Source organism: Muscardinus avellanarius (assembly GCF_963383645.1).
Source record: "Muscardinus avellanarius genome assembly, chromosome: 16".
Taxonomy (NCBI): Eukaryota; Metazoa; Chordata; class Mammalia; order Rodentia; family Gliridae; genus Muscardinus; species Muscardinus avellanarius.
In genome coordinates, this window is record NC_137802.1 from 44,372,902 (window position 1) to 44,393,144 (window position 20,243).

A 20,243-nucleotide genomic window follows, 5' to 3' on the forward strand; every position below is an offset into this window, starting at 1 on the left:
TTGAACCTGTGCGATCCTCTTTTCTCCGCCTCCCAAGCACAGGGATTACAAGCGTGCGCCACCATGCCTGGCCCCAGCCCTTTATTTTTGAAAACAGGGCCTTGCTAAGTTGTCCAGGCTGCCTTAAATCTGTGATCCTCCTTTCTCTGCCTCTCAAGTACTAGGATTACAGATGTGCTCCACCATTCTGGCTTAGAATTTTCTTTTTTCATTTATCCCAATTTACCAGAGTGTGAGAAGACTTAAATAAGAGCCTTTTTTTTTTTTTTTTTTTTTGGTGCTGTGGGTTAAACACAGGGGATTCTACCTCCAAAATACTCCCCCAGCCCTATTTTTTATTTGGAAATGGGGGTCTCACTAAATTGCAGAGGTCCTCATTGAGTAGGCTGAGGCTGGCCATGAACCTGTGATCCTCCTGTTTTGGCCTCCCAAGTACGGAGAGAGATTACAAGTGTGAGTCACCACGCCTGGGAGTTTGTTTAATGTTCACTTTCACCAAACATCCATCTAGCTCTGGCCACGTTTTGTTGTTTGTGTTGTTATTTTGTTTTCCTGTGTATTAATCCAGTAACTACTCAAGGGATTTGGAATTGAAAACACTGTCTGCTCTAATTTTCAGTAAACTGTTCTCTTCTTTTTCTCCTTACAGGTACTGGGAAACTGGGCTTCTCCTTTGTGAGGATCACAGCTCTTATGGTGTCTTGCAACCGTTTGTGGGTGGGGACAGGAAATGGTGTCATTATCTCCATCCCACTGACAGAAAGTAAGTGTATTTTTTGATAACTGCCATAGGACAAATAGGAGAATTGCAGGAAATAAGCATTTTGAGAACTCAGGTAGAAGGAATTGCTTAGATAGTAACAAATCCTGGTAACTCAGAAAATCAAGCTGATATTTAAGTCTTTCTATGAAATTTATAAACTTTAGAGAAGAACAGCTTCCATGTATCTGGACCAAATTTCATAACTCTAAGTTTTTCTTTGTAAGAAACTCTTCTTCTCAATTTTAGGAATCACCACCTCATTTCATCTGGGAAATAAATATTGACGTCCATTTTTCTTTCTTTTCTTTTTCTTTTTCTTTTCTTTTCTTTTTTTTTTTTTTTTTGTGTGTGGCACTGGGGATTGAACCTAGGGCATTCTACCTCTGAGCTGCACCAGCTCTATTTTTAATTGGAAATAGGGTCTTGCTAGGTTGATAAGAGTCTCACTACTTGCCGAGTCTGTCCTTGAACCTTAATCCTCTTGTCTAAGCTTCCCAAGTACTGGGATTACAAGCATGTACCACTATGCTGGCTGGAAGCCCATTTTTCTTCAGCTTTATTATACCAGTGTCCATAAACACTATCAATCATCATAGTTGTTTCTATCTCCCTGGTAAATAGTTCAGGATATCCCATTTGTCATATCTGAGGTTTAAACAAACCTGGAGGAGAAGTTTCTCAGGAAGTCAGTAAGTTTTCCTTATATTGGTTACATTCTGTTTGAAAAGAATGTGATGTATTATTTTTGTGAACAAAATGCACCATGTTTGTTTCTCATATGATGTTCCATTACATTGATCATGCATTAAGTGTTTTTGTGTTGCTGTAAAATTTATGAGCAGGGAATGATTTGACAAAAAAATACCATAAATTCATAAAATAAGTTAATAAATACAGACCTGAGTCACCCTATCCTTTTTCGGGGGGAAGGGAGGGAGGAGAACTAGAAGGTGGATCTAGAACCCTCAAAGAACCCACTTTTTTTTTCTTTTCTTTTTTTCCTTTTTCCTGTGGTGCTGGGAATTGAACCCAGAGGCATTCTACCTCCGAGCTGCATCCCCAGCCCTATTTTATTTTATTTTTGTTTTGTAACAGGGTCTCACTAAGTTGCTAAACCTGACTTTGAATCTGTGATCCTCCTGTCTCAGCCTCCCAAGTACTAGGATTACAGGCATTCACCACTACACCTGGCTTAAAGAACCCACTTTCTTGATTGTGGGGATTTTGCAGTGACTTTACAAGTCTGTGTGTTCAGACCACTTCTTATATCTTATGGGAGTCTGGAATCCCTGGGTTTCATTCCAATTCTTTATAAGAGAGTTGCATTTTAGCAATACACATACATACACACTAAAAAAAAATAAAGGAAAAAATTGCGTAGCTAGAAATGCACTACATCAAGTTCCTGGGGTTTAATTCAGATTCATAAAAATGACTTTATAATAAAGAAACCAAAATCATATTAAATCGTTTTTATTTTTTTATTTTGCCAAGTTGGATCTTGTTGATGATGTGTTAGGGGCCAGTTAGAAGGTGTTCCGAGTGGTGGCTCATAGTAATTCTTCTCCCTGTCACGCACCTCTCCATGTCCCCTTTCCTCCTTTCTCACTTTAGCCGTAATCCTCCACCAGGGACGTTTACTGGGGCTGAGGGGTAAGTGCAGATCCTGAACCAAACTCTTCTTTCTGGCTTCTCAGCCACCATGAGGCTGTTCCCTCTTCTCTAGAATACCCTCTTGAATGTTCTTCAGTGTCACCCACTCGCAGTCACTGCATTGCAGCAGATTTTTTTTTTTTTTAATGTTTGTTACATGACCACCAAATGCTCAGCAGCTTAGTCTATTTATCATCTTTTGTTGCAGCTGAACTTTTCTTTCAGACTTTTTCTTTCCAATAAAAAACATGAAACATTTCTTAAAACTGTCATTAATCTACATTGTTTACTCTTGTTACCAATCATGTTTCTTTCATTCACTTACCCATGGAATGGGGATGTTTTGTAAGTCTGGTCATTCTGCAGTAATCAAACCATTAATCTACTATAAATGAAAGCTACTCTGGTAGTGGCTGGATTGTTTTAAATTGCATTTTACCATTTCTCTAAAGGGACATATTCTAACCATAAGGAAGGAAAAAAATGAAATCATCAGCCATAAAAATTTTATGTAAAAATTTACCCATAGCTTTAGACTACATAATGGCAAGTTTCCTTAAATGAGGACTTAAAAAATAACAACAGATAAGCCTCAGATTCAAATCTGTTTTATTCTAATTGTTAACTAAAGTAGTTTTAAAAATTAGTAGATGTGTTTAAGATGTAAGCTTAGTTGCTAGACTGACAAAATTCCCTATTCCATTTACTGAGATACTTAAAAATAACTAGCATGCTATATATTTCTTTTTTCCAGCTTTGCCTTGAATTGGCGTTGCTGCCCTTGTTTTATCTCAACTGGCTGTAGCTTTTAGATAATATCCTGAGGATTAACCAATAACCTCTTAGATCATTACTGTTTTCTGGGGGAAAATATTTGGTATTTGATCTTTCTGTTGCAGCAAATAAAACCTCAGGAGCACCAGGAAATCGTCCTGGAAGTGTAATCCGAGTATATGGTGATGAAAACAGTGATAAAGTGACTCCAGGGACATTTATACCCTATTGCTCAATGGCACATGCACAGCTTTGCTTCCATGGCCACCGGGATGCTGTGAAATTCTTTGTGGCAGTCCCAGGTGAGTTATATTATTCCTTTGACAGCCTTGTAATTGTCTCTTTTTGGTGTTTTGGTTCAATCATTCAACCACCTAGTCTAATTTGAAGTGCTGGGTCTACAGGTAATTTCAACAATATTAATATGTGAAAGGAGTTCTGTGGTGGAGGTATGTTCCAAATGCCATGGGGTACTTGAATGAAGTTATTTTGCAACCTCCCCTCACCCCTCAAAACAAATTTCTTGATTTTTTTTTTTTATCCTTTATTTTGAAACAGGTCTCACAAGTTGCAAAGAGCCTCAGCTACTTAATTATAAGCTTACGCCACCATACCCGGCTTCTTGATTTTAATTTAAAACACATTTATAAAGATTACTCATGCTGGGTGTGGTGGCACATGTTTGTAATCCCAGCATTTGGGAGGCTGAGACAGGGGGATTGCGGTTCACAAACAACCTCAGCTACTTAGGCCCTCCACTTAGTGTAAGACCTTGTTTCAAAATAAAGAATTAAAAACAAAATAGGACTGGGGGTGTAGCTTGGAGGTAGAATGCCCCCTGAGTTTCATTCCCAGTACCCCCCCCCAAAAAAAAAATTACTCATAAGTCAGGCATAGTGACATATGCCTGTAATTCACTACTTGGGAGGCTGAGAAGGAGGATGGTAGGTTCAAGGCTATCCTCAGCCACTTAGACCCTGTTGCAAAATAAAATAGGAGTAGGGGTATAACTCAGAGGTAAAAAGCCCTTAGGTTCAATCACCAGTTCCACCAAAAAAAAAAAAAAAGTTCATTCATATATCATTGTCTCATTTAAGATACTCAAGCTGTTTTCAAAGTAATACTACTTTTGAAAAACAGTAACATTGTTTTGTCACAGCACACTACCAAAAATAGTCGACCTCATGAAGGAAATCATTTCTGTTACCCAAGCTGGTAACAAAACAGATAAGATGGGGAATGCCCTCTGGCAGCTTGAGCAGTGTCCTGGTAAAGAGCTGCAGGCTGGCTGCCTGCAGCCTGGGTCCTATCTTTGCCATGCACCTTGGGCAAGCCACTTAATCTCTGCCTGACATGTGTTTCCTTGTCTCCTGAGCAGATAAAATTATTATCTGTTCGGCCTGCCTCATTTGTCATGAAAATGCTATTTGGAACTATGAAGTACCATCCAGAGAGAAGGTGATAGTGGTGATGTCCAAGGAAGAATGTTCTGCCCAATGAGAATACAAAACAATGTTACTGACCATTTATAAGCAGGACATATATTTTGAAATTTTTCCCCTAAGTGGCAAGTTCAGTCTGACATTGCCATACCAACTATATGACATAGAAAAGATAGTGTCTTCATATATTTAGTCACTGTTCTCCAGAGAAACAGTGTGTGTGTGTGGGGGGGTACTGGAATTGGAACCCCCAGGGGCATTCTACCTCTGAGCTACACACCCCCACACCCCAGCCCTGCCTTTATTTTTAAATTTCAAACAGGGTTCCACTAAGTTGTGAAGTCCTCACTAATTGCTGAGGCTGAACACGAACCTGCAATCTGCAATCCTCCAGTCTCAGCCTCCCAAGTACTGGGATTACAGGCATGCACCACCATACCTTAGCTGAGCGAGATCTTTTTTAAGAAAATGACTCTCGTGGCTGACAAGTCTGAAATCCTCAGGGCAGGCTAGTAGGCTAAAGGCCCAAGAAATAATCGATATTGTAGCTCAAATACAAAACCAGTCAGAAGGCAAGTTTTTTTTTTCCCTTAAGGGGCCCCCTCAGTATTTTTCTCTTAGGGCTTTTATCTGATTAGATGAGGCCAGCCCACATTATGGTGGATGATCTGCTTTACTCAAAAGTATTCTGATTTAAATGTTAATCATAAGCCAGGCATGGTGATGCACACCTGTAAACCCAGTACTTGGGAAGCTGAAACAAGAGGATCACAGGTTCCAAGCCAGCTTCAGCAACTCAGGTTCACATTCAATTAGTGAGACCCTGTTTTCAAATAAAAATAAAATTGGGCTGCAGGTGTAGCTCAGAAGTAGAATACTCTTGGGTTCAATCTCCAGTACCACAAAAATAGATGTTAATCATATAAGAAATACTTTCAAAGGCAAGGCCAGGCGTGGTGGCGCACACTTGTAATCCCCGCGCTTGGGAGGCTGAGACAGGAGGATTGCACAGGTTCGAAGTCAGCCTTACCTACTTAGTGAGGCTCTCAGCAACTCCAAATAAAGTATAAAATAGGCCTGAGAGTATAGCCTGGAGGTAGAAAACCTCTGGGTTCCACCCCCAGTATCACCAAATAAATAAATAAATAAATAAATAAATAAATAAATAAATAAATAAATAAAGGCCTTGTGGCACATGCTTGTAATCCCAGCACTTGGGAGACTGAGATAGGAGGATCACATGTTCATGGCCAGCCTTAGCAACTTAGTAAGGCCCTCTACAATTTAGTGAGACCCTGTTTCAAAATTGACAAAACAAAAAGGGGGCTGGGAGGGAATATAGCTCAAAGGTAGATAGAATGCCTCTGGGTTCAATCTCTAGTACCACACATACACACACACACACACACACAAAGGTTTTTATAGTAACAACTAAATTGAAGTTTAACCAAATTCAGGCACCATAGCTAGCCAAGTTGACATACAAAATTAACCATTAAAGGGATGTTTCCAAGACTGAGTGATTAAATATGCATAGGACAGGAGTTGGCATATGGTACTCCAGCCAATTATTCACTTATTCTTAACATTCTAATGAGCCTGAAGTTTAATTTGTATACTGTGTATCAATATACTGAAATGACAGGTTTCTTAGGATAAAATCCTAGAAATGGGCTTTCTGATGGCAGTCTTTTTCTCCCTCTCCTCTTTCCTCCCTCTCCCTTTCTCCTGGGAACTCCTCCATTCAGGGCTTCACACATGCTAGGCATGTGTATTCTACCACTGAGCTATACACCCAGCCCTTTTATTTTTATTTTATTTTGTAACAGGGTCTTGCTAAGTTTGCCTAGGTTGTTGGCCTCAAACTTGTGGTCCTCCTGAGCAGCTGAGTCTCTGTGTTTTATACATAAAAATCTAGTTTATTTATTGAACTATAGTATGTTCATGTCTGAATATATGTGCTGTTTTATTCATTCTCTTGTTAATGGACCACTAGGTTTCTTTCCCTTTTTTTCATTTTAAAACCAATACCACAATGAGACTTCTTTATACATCTGTGCAAGACATCTGTTGGGTATAAATGTAAAAGAATTAGCCAGGCCTGGTGGCGCACGCTTGTAATCCCAGTGCATGGGAGGCTGAGACAGGAGGATCGCACAGGTTCGAAGCCAGCTGTGAAGCTCTCAGCAACTTAGTGAGACCCTGTTTCCAAATACAGTATAAAAAAATAGGTCTGGGAGTATAGCCCAGAGGTAGAAAAGCACCTGGTTCCACCCCCAGTACTACAAAATAAAAATAAATTAAAAAATCTAAAAGAATAGATAACATTGTTGTTTATTGAGAGGCCAGTTGACCCTAAGGGTTAAACTGTTATCACACCACCATGCCCTTAGTTCTGAGGCAGAACAATTAATAAAAGTTATTTCTAGCAGGCTGGAGTTCTTCCAGAGTATGCCTGAGTCATGCCTTAAGCCCTGTGGGGATATATCATACTATCATACCCACTTTCAACAAAAATTCATTTTCTAATTTAGACTATATCATGTTGTATGACTGTCCTGCTAGTTTCTACATCTATGTAGTTTGACCAAAGGATGAGAGATTCTGGCAAGAAAAATATATATACCATAGTCAAAGCTTTCTAAGAGAGATGCTTTAGAGATTGTTCATTTGTTCATAGTATGACTAATATTTAAAGGTTCTTCTCTACCATTTTGTGCTCAAGGGTTCTACCTTAGAACTTAAGCTTTAGAGCAAATGGCACAGCTAGCAGTAATTTTATTTGCATACTCTAAATTAAAAATGAGATATACCTACCTGAAAGAAAGGCCATAGATTTTAAATCAATTTAAACATTATGAATATGGAAACTCAAAAGGTTTAAATTGAAGATTTTTCTTTCTGTCTTAAGTAAATACTAACACTCCCTTTAAGGAGAGAAATCTTTTTATTCTTCCTCAAATCAAAAGATATAGATTGCTGGGTACCATGGTGATATATATTTGTAATCCTAGTACTTGGGAGGCTGAGACAGGATTACAGGTTCATGGCCGGCCTCAGCAACTTAGACCCTGTTTCAAAAGTAAAGTAAGATAAAATAGGGTTGGGAGTCTAGCTCAGAGGTAAAATACACCTGAAATTTTTTGAGGCAGGCAGCTAAGACCCACTTGCCATCTGGATTTTGGATTTGTTCCTGCTTAGTACAAAATCATTTTGCGTGTGTGTGTGTGTGTGTGTGTGTGTGTGTGTGTGTGTGTGTGTGTTTCTGGGGATTGCATCTAGGGGCATTCACTCCCAGCTACACCCCAGTCCTATTTTATTTTATGTATATATGTATTTATTTATTATTTATTTGTGTATGTGTGTGTGTGTCTGTCTGTCTGTATGGAACTGGGGACTGAACCCAGGGCCATTCTACCTCTGAGCTGTACCCCCTGCCCTATTTTTTTTTTTTTTTGAAACCAGGTCTCACTGAGTTGCAGAGGGCCTCATTAAGTAGCTGAGGCTGTCCACAAACTGCGATGCTCCGGTCTCAGCCTCCCGAATGCTGAAATTACAAGCGTGCACCACCACACCTGGCGCCAGCCCTATTTTTTATTCTTTGTTTTGAAACAGGTCTCACTAAGTTGTAGAAAGCCTCACTAAGTATCTGAGGCTGACCATGGACCTATAATCCTCCTGTCTCAGCCTCCCAAGTACTAGGATTACAAGTATGTGTCATCATGTGCAGCTTTTATTTTTATTTTGAAATAGGGTCTCATAAGTTGATGAGAGTCTCACTTCTTGCTAAGCCTGTGTTGGAAATTGTGATCCTCCTGTCTCAGCCTTCCAAGTACTGGAATTACAAGCATGTGCCACCAAGCCCAGCTACAAAATTGCTTTACTTAAGATTTTCAAATTGATGAGGCCAACCCACATTATGGTGGATGATCTGCTTTACTCAAAAGTATTCTGATTTAAATGTTAATCATAAGCCAGGCATGGTGATGCACACCTGTAAACCCAGTACTTGGGAGGCTGAAACAAGAGGATCACAGGTTCCAAGCCAGCTCGTGTGATGGTGCACATTTGTAATCTCAGTACTTGGGAGGCTGAGCCAGGAGGGTCACAAGTTTGCGGCTAGCCTCAACTACTTAGTGAGGTCCTCCAAAACTTAGTGAGACCCTGTTTCAAAATAAAGAATAAGAAACAGGGCTGGGTGTGTAGCTCAGAGGTAGAATACCCCTGGATTCAATCCCCAGTATTGCAAAAAAAATAAAAATTTTTTTTTTCAAATTGAGCTGGGTGCTTGCTTGTAATCCCAATAATTGGGAGGCTGAGACAGGAGAATCGCAGGCTCACAGCCAGGCTCAGCAACTTAGCTATGCTTTCAGAAACTTAGCAAGACCCTGTTTCCAAATAAAATGAAGGTATAACTGGAAGGTAGACTGTCCCTAGGTTCTATCCCCAGCACCACAAAAAAAATTCAAATTGGGCTCTTATTGACCTTCATATAGTTGTTTTCTGATCTTGCAGGGCTTTCTAGCATCCCCAGTACTTTGGTTATATTTAGACTATATTTATTTTTTAACTCTTTGAAAAAAAATGAGAACAAAACAAGTCTTACCTACTTTTATCTGTTATGAATAATAGTCATTTGTGTTCTTTATAAATAAAATAGGTCAAGTCATTAGCCCACCAAGTGGCAGTAGTGGCACAGATCTAACAGGCGACAAAGCAGGACCATCATCCCAGGAGCCCAGCAGCCAGACACCCTTGAAGTCTATGCTTGTCATCAGTGGAGGAGAAGGCTACATTGACTTCCGGATGGGTAAGTCTTTGGTTCTTGTTTAGTTTCCACTATGTTCTGTGACATCTATTTTCACCACAGTAAATAAGAAACCACTCTGAGCTGGGCGTGGTGGCGCACGCTTGTAATCCCAGCGCTTGGGAGGCTGAGACAGGAGGATTTCACAGGTTCAGAGCCAGCCTCAGCTACTTAGTGAGGCTCTCAGCAACTTGGTGAGACCCTGTTTCCAAATATAGTATAAAATAGGGCTGGGGGTGTAGCCCAGAGGTAGAATGCCCCTGCGTTCAATTCCCAGTACCACAAAAAACAAAACAAACAAACAAAAAAAACCACTCTGATAATTTCTAAGAAATTCTCAGCTAGGCATGATAGAACGCGTCTTTAATCCCTGTACTTAGGAGGCTAAGACAGGAGGATTGTAGGTTCAAGGCTGGCCTCAGCAATTTAGTGAAACTCCTCTATTTCAAAATAAAAAATAAGAAGCCGGGCGTGGTGGCTCACGCTTGTAATCCCAGCATTCGGGAGGCTGAGACAGGGGGATCACGGTTCGCAGACAGCCTCAGCTACTTAGTGAGGCCCTTCGCAACTCAGTGAGACCCTGTTTCCAAAAATAAAAAATAAAAAAAATGGGCAGGGGTTGTAGCTCAGAGGTCAAATGCCTCTGGGTTCCAGCCCCAGACCCGCAAAAAAACAAAACAAACAAAATAAAAAAATAAGAAGGCCTGGGAATATAGCTCAGAAGTAGATGACCCTGGGTTCAGTTGCCAGTACCAAAACTTTTTTTTCTCTGAATTCTTTGCTTGGGAAAGGATTTTGTATTTACACACACACATACTTATTTTTTACTAAAGGGTATATGTTTGAAGGAACATTAGAAATATTAGGAAGTAACCGGGAGTGGTGGCACACGCTTGTAATCTCAGTACTTGGGAGGCTGAGACAGGAGGATCTCAGCTACTTAGTGAGGCTCTCAGCAACTTAGTGCTACCCTGCTTCAAAATAAAAAATAGAGCTTATTTTATGCTACTGAGGTTGGAACCCAGGGGCTTTTTCTCCCTCTGGGCTATACTCCCAGACCTATTTTTATACTTTATTTGGAAACAGGGTCTCACTAAGTTGCCGAGAGCCTCACTAAGTAACAGGCTGGCTTCAAACCTGTGTTATCCTCCTGTCTCAGCCTCCCAAGAGCTGGAATTACAAGCGTGCACCACCACGCCCAGCTATGGTACTTGTTGTGTGTGTGTGTGTGTGTGTGTGTGTGTGTGTGTGTGTGTGTGTGTGTGTGTGAGAGAGAGAGAGAGATACTGAGGATTGAACACAGAGACACTCTACCTCCAAGCTACATCCCCAGCCTTATTTTTGTTTTGAAACGGGGTTTTGCCAGGTTGATGTGAGTCTCACTACTTGCTGAGGCTGTCCTCGAACCTGAGATCCTCCTGTGTCAGCCTCCCATGTACTGGGATTACAGGGCGTACCACCACGCCCTCCTCTTGTACTGTGTTCTCTACAATGGAAGTGAGACAAGCTTTGCACATCTCGTTCATAGACTAACTATGAGCACTATCTGATTCATATTGTTTGATATTTGCCAACTCAGCCTAACTTGAATCTTCTCATAATGTACTAGGTGATGAAGGCGGAGAATCAGAACTTCTGGGAGAGGATCTTCCGCTTGAACCTTCGGTCACCAAAGCAGAAAGGAGCCACTTGATAGTGTGGCAAGTGATGTATGGCACTGAGTGAGCGCACGGGAAACAGGTGGAGAAGGGGAAGCATCTCTTCTGCATGGTTTATTTTCCCTTTTCCCTTTGTTTAATGCTCTTTTTGTGAACTAAGATTCACCACATAATGTGTGAGCATTTTTTTCCTGTTAACTTTATATTACAAGATCTGTCCTACCATAACAACACAGAGGAACTAGCCGTTGTACTGCACCAGTGTTACAGGCAATTTCAGTGTATTATGAACAAATCAAAGAATGTTTACTTTTTGCAAACTGGTGAATTAATTACAGAAAGCAATCTGGATGTGGTTTACTCTGCCACAGCCCAATGTCACTCACTTCATTCAATGGGATCACTTTTTAGCTGCCACTAATAAAGGAATTAATGGAAAACACTTGATAAATGAGACTGTACCACTAAGTACTATAGCATAGTTTTCCCCAATGTATATAAAATTGATACACACTAATATCAGATGGATTATCAGGATTTATCTAAATGTCCCAAGAGGGCTAAAAATCTAACTGTAAATTAACTTTCACTTTCAAATCTGACAAATCTTGTTTATATGGTATATAAAACTTTGTTTTCACCAGATTTGGGGGGTTTTATATTAAAGAAATTAAGACTACACTATTTAAATAAAAGTTTCCTGTTTCTGGCTTATATGAGCACTTAAGTTTATAAGGCCTACTTCTCTCAATATTCTAGAAATTTTTTTTTCTTTTGAGACTGGTTTCACTCATTCTGACACATTTGAGAGAGTTTATTATTTATAAAGCTTAAAAGATATTCTGGGAAGCTTCAGCATTGTCTTTTGCATTCCTCGCACCAGAGGATGGTGGCAGTTGATTCCAGTTGTTTTTCCATGTAAAAAACTCACCTATTTGACTAATATTCTTGGGCTGCTCTTTCCTGTTAATGAGAGGAAAGCTGTCAAGGTGATGGAGTCTGGCCTCAGCAACTGAATGAGGATTTTCTTCTTGTGGTGCTAGTGAGGCAAGCCCTCTACCACTACACCCCAGCCCGCTGAATGAGGGATTTGATCAGGAAAGGTATTTTCTTTTTTTCCTGTCTAGGCCTACCTAGAACAGCTAGCACTTGATATTTTAGATGTAAATAACACATTTAAGCCTTTGCGCCCTTTTAAGCTCAAAATACCATCTTCAAAGAGGAAAACTATGAAGGGAAGAAGATATAGCTAAGATACTATATGTAGAGTCAAGACTGTTACAGCTTTTCACTCAGTGTCCACTTAAATAAAGTCTAGCTTTAACTAATTTTCTTGTTTAATAAGGTTTTTCAAATCATGATGCTATAGTTTTTCCCTCTCAAGCTTCTTGAAAGTCTATGATTTGCTATTAAGTGATATTCATATCATTAAGCAAAGCTAGATATAATTTTATGTGCTATTTTAAAATTATAAAACCATAGGAAAAAGGTCCTCCCAGTCATTGGAAGGACTACAAAGAAAAGAAAGCAAACACAGGCCTCCAATTGTCTAAGCATTCTTAAGTACTAGGGATTTTCTTTCTGAACTTTTATGCAAAGATATCTGTAAAAAGTATACCAGTGACTTTTATGCGTAGACATGATTGATTAGGCTAGATTATAAAATATGTGAGATTTAATGAGCCAGGGGAGGTCTTTGGATCCATTTGGCCACATGTGTCTATAAGCACATTGCATACACAATAGAATTGTGGCCATGTATGTTTTTAAAGAAAAGGAAAAAAATCCTGTTCGGGGTAAAAGCTGTATTTAAAGGATAATTTTTTGCTTGAGCTACTTGGTCACTTTTCTTCAGGGCACAAAACTTAGGCCACTTTTTCATAGCTTATTTGCTATGTTTTTATTTTATTTTTATTCTTAGCCATTTTTGGCAATACCTAAAAATTATTAAACATTTATTGGAAATGTTATATAAATTCATAAGGAAACACCAAAGTATTTGGGAATTGTAATCCCAAGAAGTCAGCCTCGCAGCCATCCCTCCCCCCCACCCCCACCCCCCCCGTTATTGATCAGAAGCCTTTCACACATTTGTATGACCAATGTAATCTAGGAAATCAGGAGTTAATGATGAAATGTTCAAACATATTGCAGTGCTTGTAATTGCTCCTTTTGAACGTACCAATTTTAACTTAAGGAATATAGGGCTGTGGTTATTTTATACCAGATTATCTGTAGTCCTGATCATTAACTTCAGGGACTAGAGAGGACAAAAACACTTTTACAATTTTTTTTAAAGGCTTGTGCTTATGTTTATAATTTCACATTTTCTACAGATTGTTTTCCTCTTTCCCCCAATAACACGTTTCTGTCTTTGTTTTGTTCACTTTGTTCAAGGTGATAACCGTTAAATGCCAAAATGTATGATTCTCAGAAGTAGCAAAGGGATATAAGCCTGCCTGTGGCTAACAAGTTAGAACAGAGAGGAGGCTTGAATACTTCAGGTGGGTCTCTCCATTTGCCCCATTGGAAGAAATTAGGGTTGCTTAGAATTCTCATGTAGTTACATTTGGTTTATATGTGAGGTTAGACCATCTGAAATGACCGACGTCTGGCCATTGCTGATCTACGACAGTGGCATCACCATACGCCTCACCTAGTGCTGTTCAATGCAGGTTCAGATCTCTGCGAGGCAAAGGGGGAATATTTTCAAGGGACTCGGTTTTGAGAGTGTTTTTCTGTAACTCTTGTGGATCTCAATTGTTAAAACGGAGGTGGGGGCAGATTTGCAGCTTTTTGAGAGTTTAAAATATTTTAGCACAAAATATGCAGCACATGACTTTTCAGATGAAGTGTGTTTGCATATAAAAGGTTAAAATATGTTCTCTGAATTGTGGTATTGTTCATTTTCTTATAAAGGTTTTCCTACATTTAAGAAGAGATCCCTTAACTAGGCTGCCTTATAACAAAACAAAACATCTCATAATATTAACTGTCCTAAAAAAAAAATGTGTGTCTTACAAATGCTGTGGAATTGAATATTTATTTCCTTGTGAGTATTCTGACCATTACCAAAGGACTCAAACCAGATTGAGGGCTCTTCTTTGCCCTACCTTTCCCCAAGGTGCTGGAGATGGAACCCAGGACTTTGTATGTGCTGGGCAAGTACTCCATCACCAAGCTGCAGCACCTGTGGGGCTCTTCTGAATTGATCATGTTGAGAAAGGGACTCATTTGGTCTCACTTTGTAACATGAGGAGGAGAGAAAATTAAATGTGGAAATTATAAATGCTTTTCTAACAGGGTTATGCTATTCTGTAACACTAAATGTCTTTTTTTCTCTTAAGTAATTAAGTTTTATTAATAATTTTGTCCTGTATTTCTCAACATTTGGATATATTTTAACCACTTATGTTCTAAATTTGTTTTTTTTGACCTAGATGTCTTATCTAGACTTACTTGCCTCTATAGAGTTGGGTTCTAGATTGTCCCACTTGCTGTCTCTTAGAGGCTGAGGCATCGTTTCTATGAGCAGAAAGCTCATTAGGCATTGTAGTTATTTCAGTATTTATTTCTATTATGGAATCCCTGGGGTTCGGAATGTAACTTTGTACATGAAATATATATAAATATGTATATGAAATATGTTTGAGATCTGCTGTGTTCTGTTATTACTATTCCTGGGTGCCTGGACTTGACTTTTATTTGAGAGTCCAATAATCTCCCCCATCAAACACGTCATTGGAAGATGAGGGCTATTGCCCTTGTCACTGGCTGCAGGTGAACAATGGGCATCACTCACATTTCTGCTAGGTTCATGTGTCTGCGAGATACAGGTACTGGGCCAGAGGACAGTCTCGAGATGTGGGAGTGCTGGGTGACAGCCCACACACGGCACTGAACCGCACCACTTACCAGGGTGCGCAGTGACGGGGCAGGCCACGCTGTGATTTAATAATACTGTGTACTTATTTGTGAGCTACTTGGTTGGGAGACTCCAGGAGGAAGGATGAGTATAAAACTAATCAGTAGCAGCACAGTGTGAATCCCCACTCGGTGCAGTGTGTTTAGTGTCATCCAATGGGTTTTGTTTGTCTTCAAGAAAGGTGGGATTCTAATGTGATCACGAGAGTCACCTCAGGTGAGACACAGCTCAATGAGTTGAGAGGCCTTCAAATAAAACGGATAGCCTGGCTCACTCCTAGACTTTGTGGGACATCACCCTCCTGCCCCTTAGTCCTCTAGGGCCTGCTAAATCATTGTTTCGTCATCCTCTTGATCCCACCAGTCTCCAGTGAGAGGCTGGAGTAGCAGCAGAGGACAGGGAATAGGCAGGAGCTCACATCATAATGTAGTTCAGAGCAGTAGGGACATACATGCACATAGCACTAGTTGAGCTGCCCCCTGGCTCCCTCCCACTCGCCCTCTCATACATGATACTGAAACTTGGCCTTGGTGATTTCACATTTGTACTTAAGTTTTCACCATCGATCCCCCCATACACACACACACACACACACACACACTCTCTCTCTCTCTCTCTCTCTCTCTCTCTCTCCCTCTCCCTCTCCCTCTCCCTCTCCCTCTCCCTCTCCCTCTCTCCCTCTCTCCCTCTCTCCCTCTCTCCCTCTCTCTCCCTCTTTCTCTCTCCATTGCTCCACAGGTTTTTCCTCTATTATCTAAAGTCCCTCCTGTATCCTGACTACTCTCTAGCTTCTGCAGAAGAGAAAACACATGACCCTTCACTCTCTGTGACTGGCTGATCTCACTTAACATAATGTTCTCCAGGCCCATCCATTTTCCTGCAAAATGACGTAATTTTATCTTTCTTTATAGCTGAGTAGTATTCCATTGTGTACATATCCCATAAGTTTGTGATCCATTCGTCTGTTGATGGACAACGTAGGTTGGTTTCATGATTTGCTTATTGTGATTTGTGCTGCTATAAACATGGATATGCATGTATTGCTTTAGTACTCTGATTTCTTATTTTTTTGTACTGGGGATTGAACCAAGTGGCATTCTACCTCCAAGCTACACCCCCAGCCCTATTTTTTATTTTTTTATTTTTTGCACTACTGGGAATGGAACCCAGGTGCATTCTACCTCTGAGCTATATCCCCAGCCCTATTTTTTTAATTCTTTATTTTGAAACGGTCTCACTGAGTTGCAAAGAGTCTCACTAAGTAGCTGAGACTGGCCTTGAATCATGATCCTCCTATCTCAGCCTCTCAAATGCTGGGATTACAAGCATGCACCACGTCTGGTTCTGTTTTTTATTCTTTATTTTGAAACAGGGTCTCACTAAGTTGCAGAGGGCCTCACTAAGTAGCAGAGGCTGGCCACAAACCTCAGATTGTCCTGTCTCCGCCTCCCAAGTACTGGGATTACAAGCATGTGCCACCACGCCCAGCCTACTGTACTCTGATTTAAATCCTTTTTGGAGATACCCAGGAGTGGAATAGCTGGATCATATGATGGATCCTTTCTCAGTTTCTGAAGATTCTCCACACTGATCTCCATAACAGCTGCACTAATTTACAATCCCACCAGCAGTGTAGAAGAGTTTCCTATTCCCCCACGTCCTTGCCAGCATTTATTGTTTGAATCCTTGATGTTTGCCATTCTGATTGGTGTTAAATGGAATCTCTGTGTAGTTTTGATTTGCATCTTTCTGATTGCTAATGATGTTGAACATTTTTTCATATATTTATTGGTCTTTTTTTTTTTTTTGGTGGTACTGGGGAAGGAACCCTTCTGCCTCCGGGCTACACTCCCAGACCTATTTTTATATTTTATATTTTTTATTTGGAAACAGGGTCTCTTAAGCCAGCACAGCTGGCTTCGAACCTGTGCAATCCTCCTGTCTCCGCCTCCCAAGCGCGGGGATTACAAGCGTGCGCCACCACGCCCGGCTATTTATTGGTCATTTGTATTTCATCATTTATAAAGTGATTATTTAGTTCAATTGCCTGTTTGAGTGTGTGTGTGTGTGTGTGTGTGTGTGTGTGTGTGTGTGTGTGTGTTAAAGGTAGTCTTCTGTATATTCTGGATATTGGTCCTCTTTCAGAAGAGTAAGGGGCACAAATCTCCAGTTCTGTAGGCTGTCTCTTTAGACTCTTGATCATTTCCTTTGCTGAACAGAAACTTTGTAAATTTAATACTATCCCATTTATTCATTCATCTTTTAATTTCCTGAGCTTTGGGGATCTTGCTGAGGACATTTCTACCAGTGCCTATGTAACAGATTGTTGGTCTTATGCCCTTCTCTAGTAATATCAAAGTCTATGGTCTGATTTCAAGGACTGATCCATTTTGAGTTGAGACTTGTGCAGGAAGAGATGTTATTTTTCTACAAATGGATAACCAGTTTCCCCAACACCATTTGTTGAAAAGGGTCTTTTCCTCGTGTATGTTTTTGGAACATTTGTCAAAAAATCAGTTGGCTTTAAGTATGTGGATTTGTTTCTGCATTTTATATTCCATTCATCTGTGTGTCTGTTTTTATGCCAGTATCATGCTGTGTGTTTTTGTTTTGTTTTGTTTTGTTTTGTTTTTGGTGGCACTGGGGATGGAACCCTTTTCCCTCCAGGATACACTCCCAGACCTATTTTATATTTTATTTGGAGACAGGGTCTCTTAAGCCAGCAAGGCTGGCTTCAAACCAGCGCAATCCTCCTGTCTCTGCCTCCCAAGCATGGGGATTACAAGCGTGTGCCACCACGCCCGACTACCATGCTGTTTTTATTACTATAGCTCTGTAATAGATCCTTGAACATTTTAGATTTGGGGTATTTGGGGTTTTGTGGAGTGTTAATTGTTTTACAGTTCTGGGAATCAAATCTGCATGTTATGCAAATGCTCTACCACTGAACTTACATCCTCAGCCCATTATTTGACATCTTTGTACCTGGGTCCTTTGATATATTAAAGGGGAGGGAGGTTTAACCAGGTGATCTTTAAACACAAACAAAAACCTCTGGCTCTATCCCTCTCAGGTTCTGTTCCCTGGCTATAATTTGCCTTGTTTTATTGTCTATACAGATAAGAATTAGACCTTACTTAATAGGCTCAGGCTTCGCAATCCCCTGTGAAGTAGGTGGGATTTAATTATTTAGAACTTCCAATTTATCTGAATCACAGTGTACAAAAGAATCCAGATAGTTTAGCTCCTTGCTTTTAGCCATATACAAGCAGCACTGTCGCTCTCAGACAAAAAGGACTTATGATTTGATCTGAGGTCCCACAGGAAAGGTGGACAAAACAAGGCCTTGCCTTGTTTCACTTACGAGCTACAGTTGTCACCACCCGGGCCAGTAGAGGGAGGTATGGCCAGAATCACCCTGGCAGCTATTTGCAGAATCTTTTTTCCCCTCGTCCTCTCACCTCAAGAATAGCCAACTCTCCTAATATTTAGAAAAAATACCCAGCTGATCTGATCTTCCTGTGTCAAGGAGCTCAGCAGCCCAGCTGGACTCATTGTTTTCCAAGAGCACAGACTTCATTCTCAGGCAGTGATAACCTGCGCCTGCCGCTGCCAGCAGCCTCGTTCCAGGCTCAACTCAAAAGTCTTTTCCTTTTGACTCATGGGCAGTGGAAATTTAGGATACTTTGAACTCACTGCTGCATTAAAAGTTTAAAGAGATTATTTTATATCCCAAGAGTCTGAGTTTGCTTGGCCAGGCTATTTTCTCATGGTTATTTATAGGGGGGAAAAACATGATCTCTTAGTTGTCATGCATAGCTTCACTTTTATAACACCTAACAGTTTCCCAGGTATTTCACCCATAAGTTCCTCGGGTGATGGAGAAGCCGTAGGAGCAGCCTTGCCCACTGGTGGACAGTTCTGTCTAGCCCAGGTGAGAATCACCTCACTGGATCATAGACCAGTGACCTGGACACTAGAGGGGAGGACTGGGTCTCGTCAGGAGACCTGGGTGTGGGTCCTGGGGTTTGTTTCCTACGTTTGTGACCCTTGGTCAGGCACTTAGATATTCTGTTTTCCTGGTTGTGAGGTGACATCCCAAAGGGTGCTTTGAGGGCTAAATGAGGCAATGTATATGATAGCCAGCGTAGCACCTGCCCTGCTAGGCTCTCAACATGAGACTTAAGGTTCTCAGTTGTCAGGCATGTGGAGATTAGGCGAGGAGGGGGAAGCCTAATGGTGAAGTGCAGTCAAGTACCGCGCTCTACCTTAGAAGCAGGAGCTGAACAAGCAACACGGCATCACATGATGTAAATAAGAGGACAGTGCACTGGGATGCTGTGGAATGCAGAATATTCTATTTCCAGTGGACTTATCAGTGTTCCAGACCTTAGCTGTTCCTAAGAGAATGGTGATCCTCAAAGAAACAGTTACCTTGAGCCCGTTTCCTCACCCTCCCCACTTTCACGAAAAGGGGTGTTCCATGAAAATTAAGCACAAGAAGACCCATGTTTTGCATCTTCATTTCTATGCAGACACACTGAGAGGCATGTTGCAGCATGAAGATAGTGGTGAATTTGGCATTTTTAGAGGTCACCATACCTTTGGTGCTCATAGTGCTTTATGACACGAGTACAATTCAGTCACTACATATTAATGGGTAAAGAACACATAAAATGTAATAAAATATTAACATCAGATGCACAGCAGCATGTGTAGTGATGGTAACGAGAGTTATATGTTTTCCATATGATTTAAAACTTTAGTATTACCCTTCCCAAGCAAGACTGAAAATTTCATCTAAGATTTTCTCAAGATATCTCAGGGGCAGAGACACCCAAAGAATGAGAGATTCAAAAACCAATTTTAGCCAGGCATGGTGGTGCACACTTGTAACCCCTGCATTTGGGAGGCTGAGACTGGAGGATCGCACTTTGTGGACAGCCTCAGTTACTTAGTGAGGTCCTTTGCAACTCAGTGAGACCCTGTTTCAAAATAAAGAGTAAAAAATAGGCCTAGGAGCCAGGTGTGGTGGCGTACACTTGTAATCCCAATACTTGGGAGGCTGAGACAGGAGGATCGCTCAGGTTTGAAGCCAGCCTCAGCTACTTAGGCTCTCAGCAACTAAGTGAGACCCTGTTTCCAAATAAAGTATAAAATAGCCAGGTGTGGTGGCGCACGCTTGTAATCCCAGCGCTTGGGAGGCTGAGACAGGAGGATC

At 40.7% G+C, this 20,243-nt stretch overlaps 1 protein-coding gene across 9 annotated transcripts in view; it reads left to right on the top strand.

The window, feature by feature from the left end:
* SPAG9 (sperm associated antigen 9) overlaps nucleotides 1-11,164 on the top strand; it is a gene marked incomplete at both ends in the record, with an annotated part of 158,706 nt that extends 147,542 nt beyond the window's left edge. For 7 of the 9 annotated variants that reach the window (XM_080713485.1, XM_080713488.1, XM_080713487.1 and 4 more), the window contains 4 exons: nucleotides 650-763; nucleotides 3,316-3,492; nucleotides 9,293-9,442; nucleotides 11,049-11,164. In XM_080713485.1, coding sequence (XP_080569611.1) covers nucleotides 650-763; nucleotides 3,316-3,492; nucleotides 9,293-9,442; nucleotides 11,049-11,164 — 557 coding nt within the window. Of the gene's footprint in view, nucleotides 1-649; nucleotides 764-2,377; nucleotides 2,417-3,315; nucleotides 3,493-9,292; nucleotides 9,443-11,048 lie in introns of all 9 variants that reach the window. The other 2 variants (XM_080713484.1, XM_080713489.1) reach the window with 1 other exon arrangement.
* Between the last annotated feature and the right edge of the window lie 9,079 nt (nucleotides 11,165-20,243).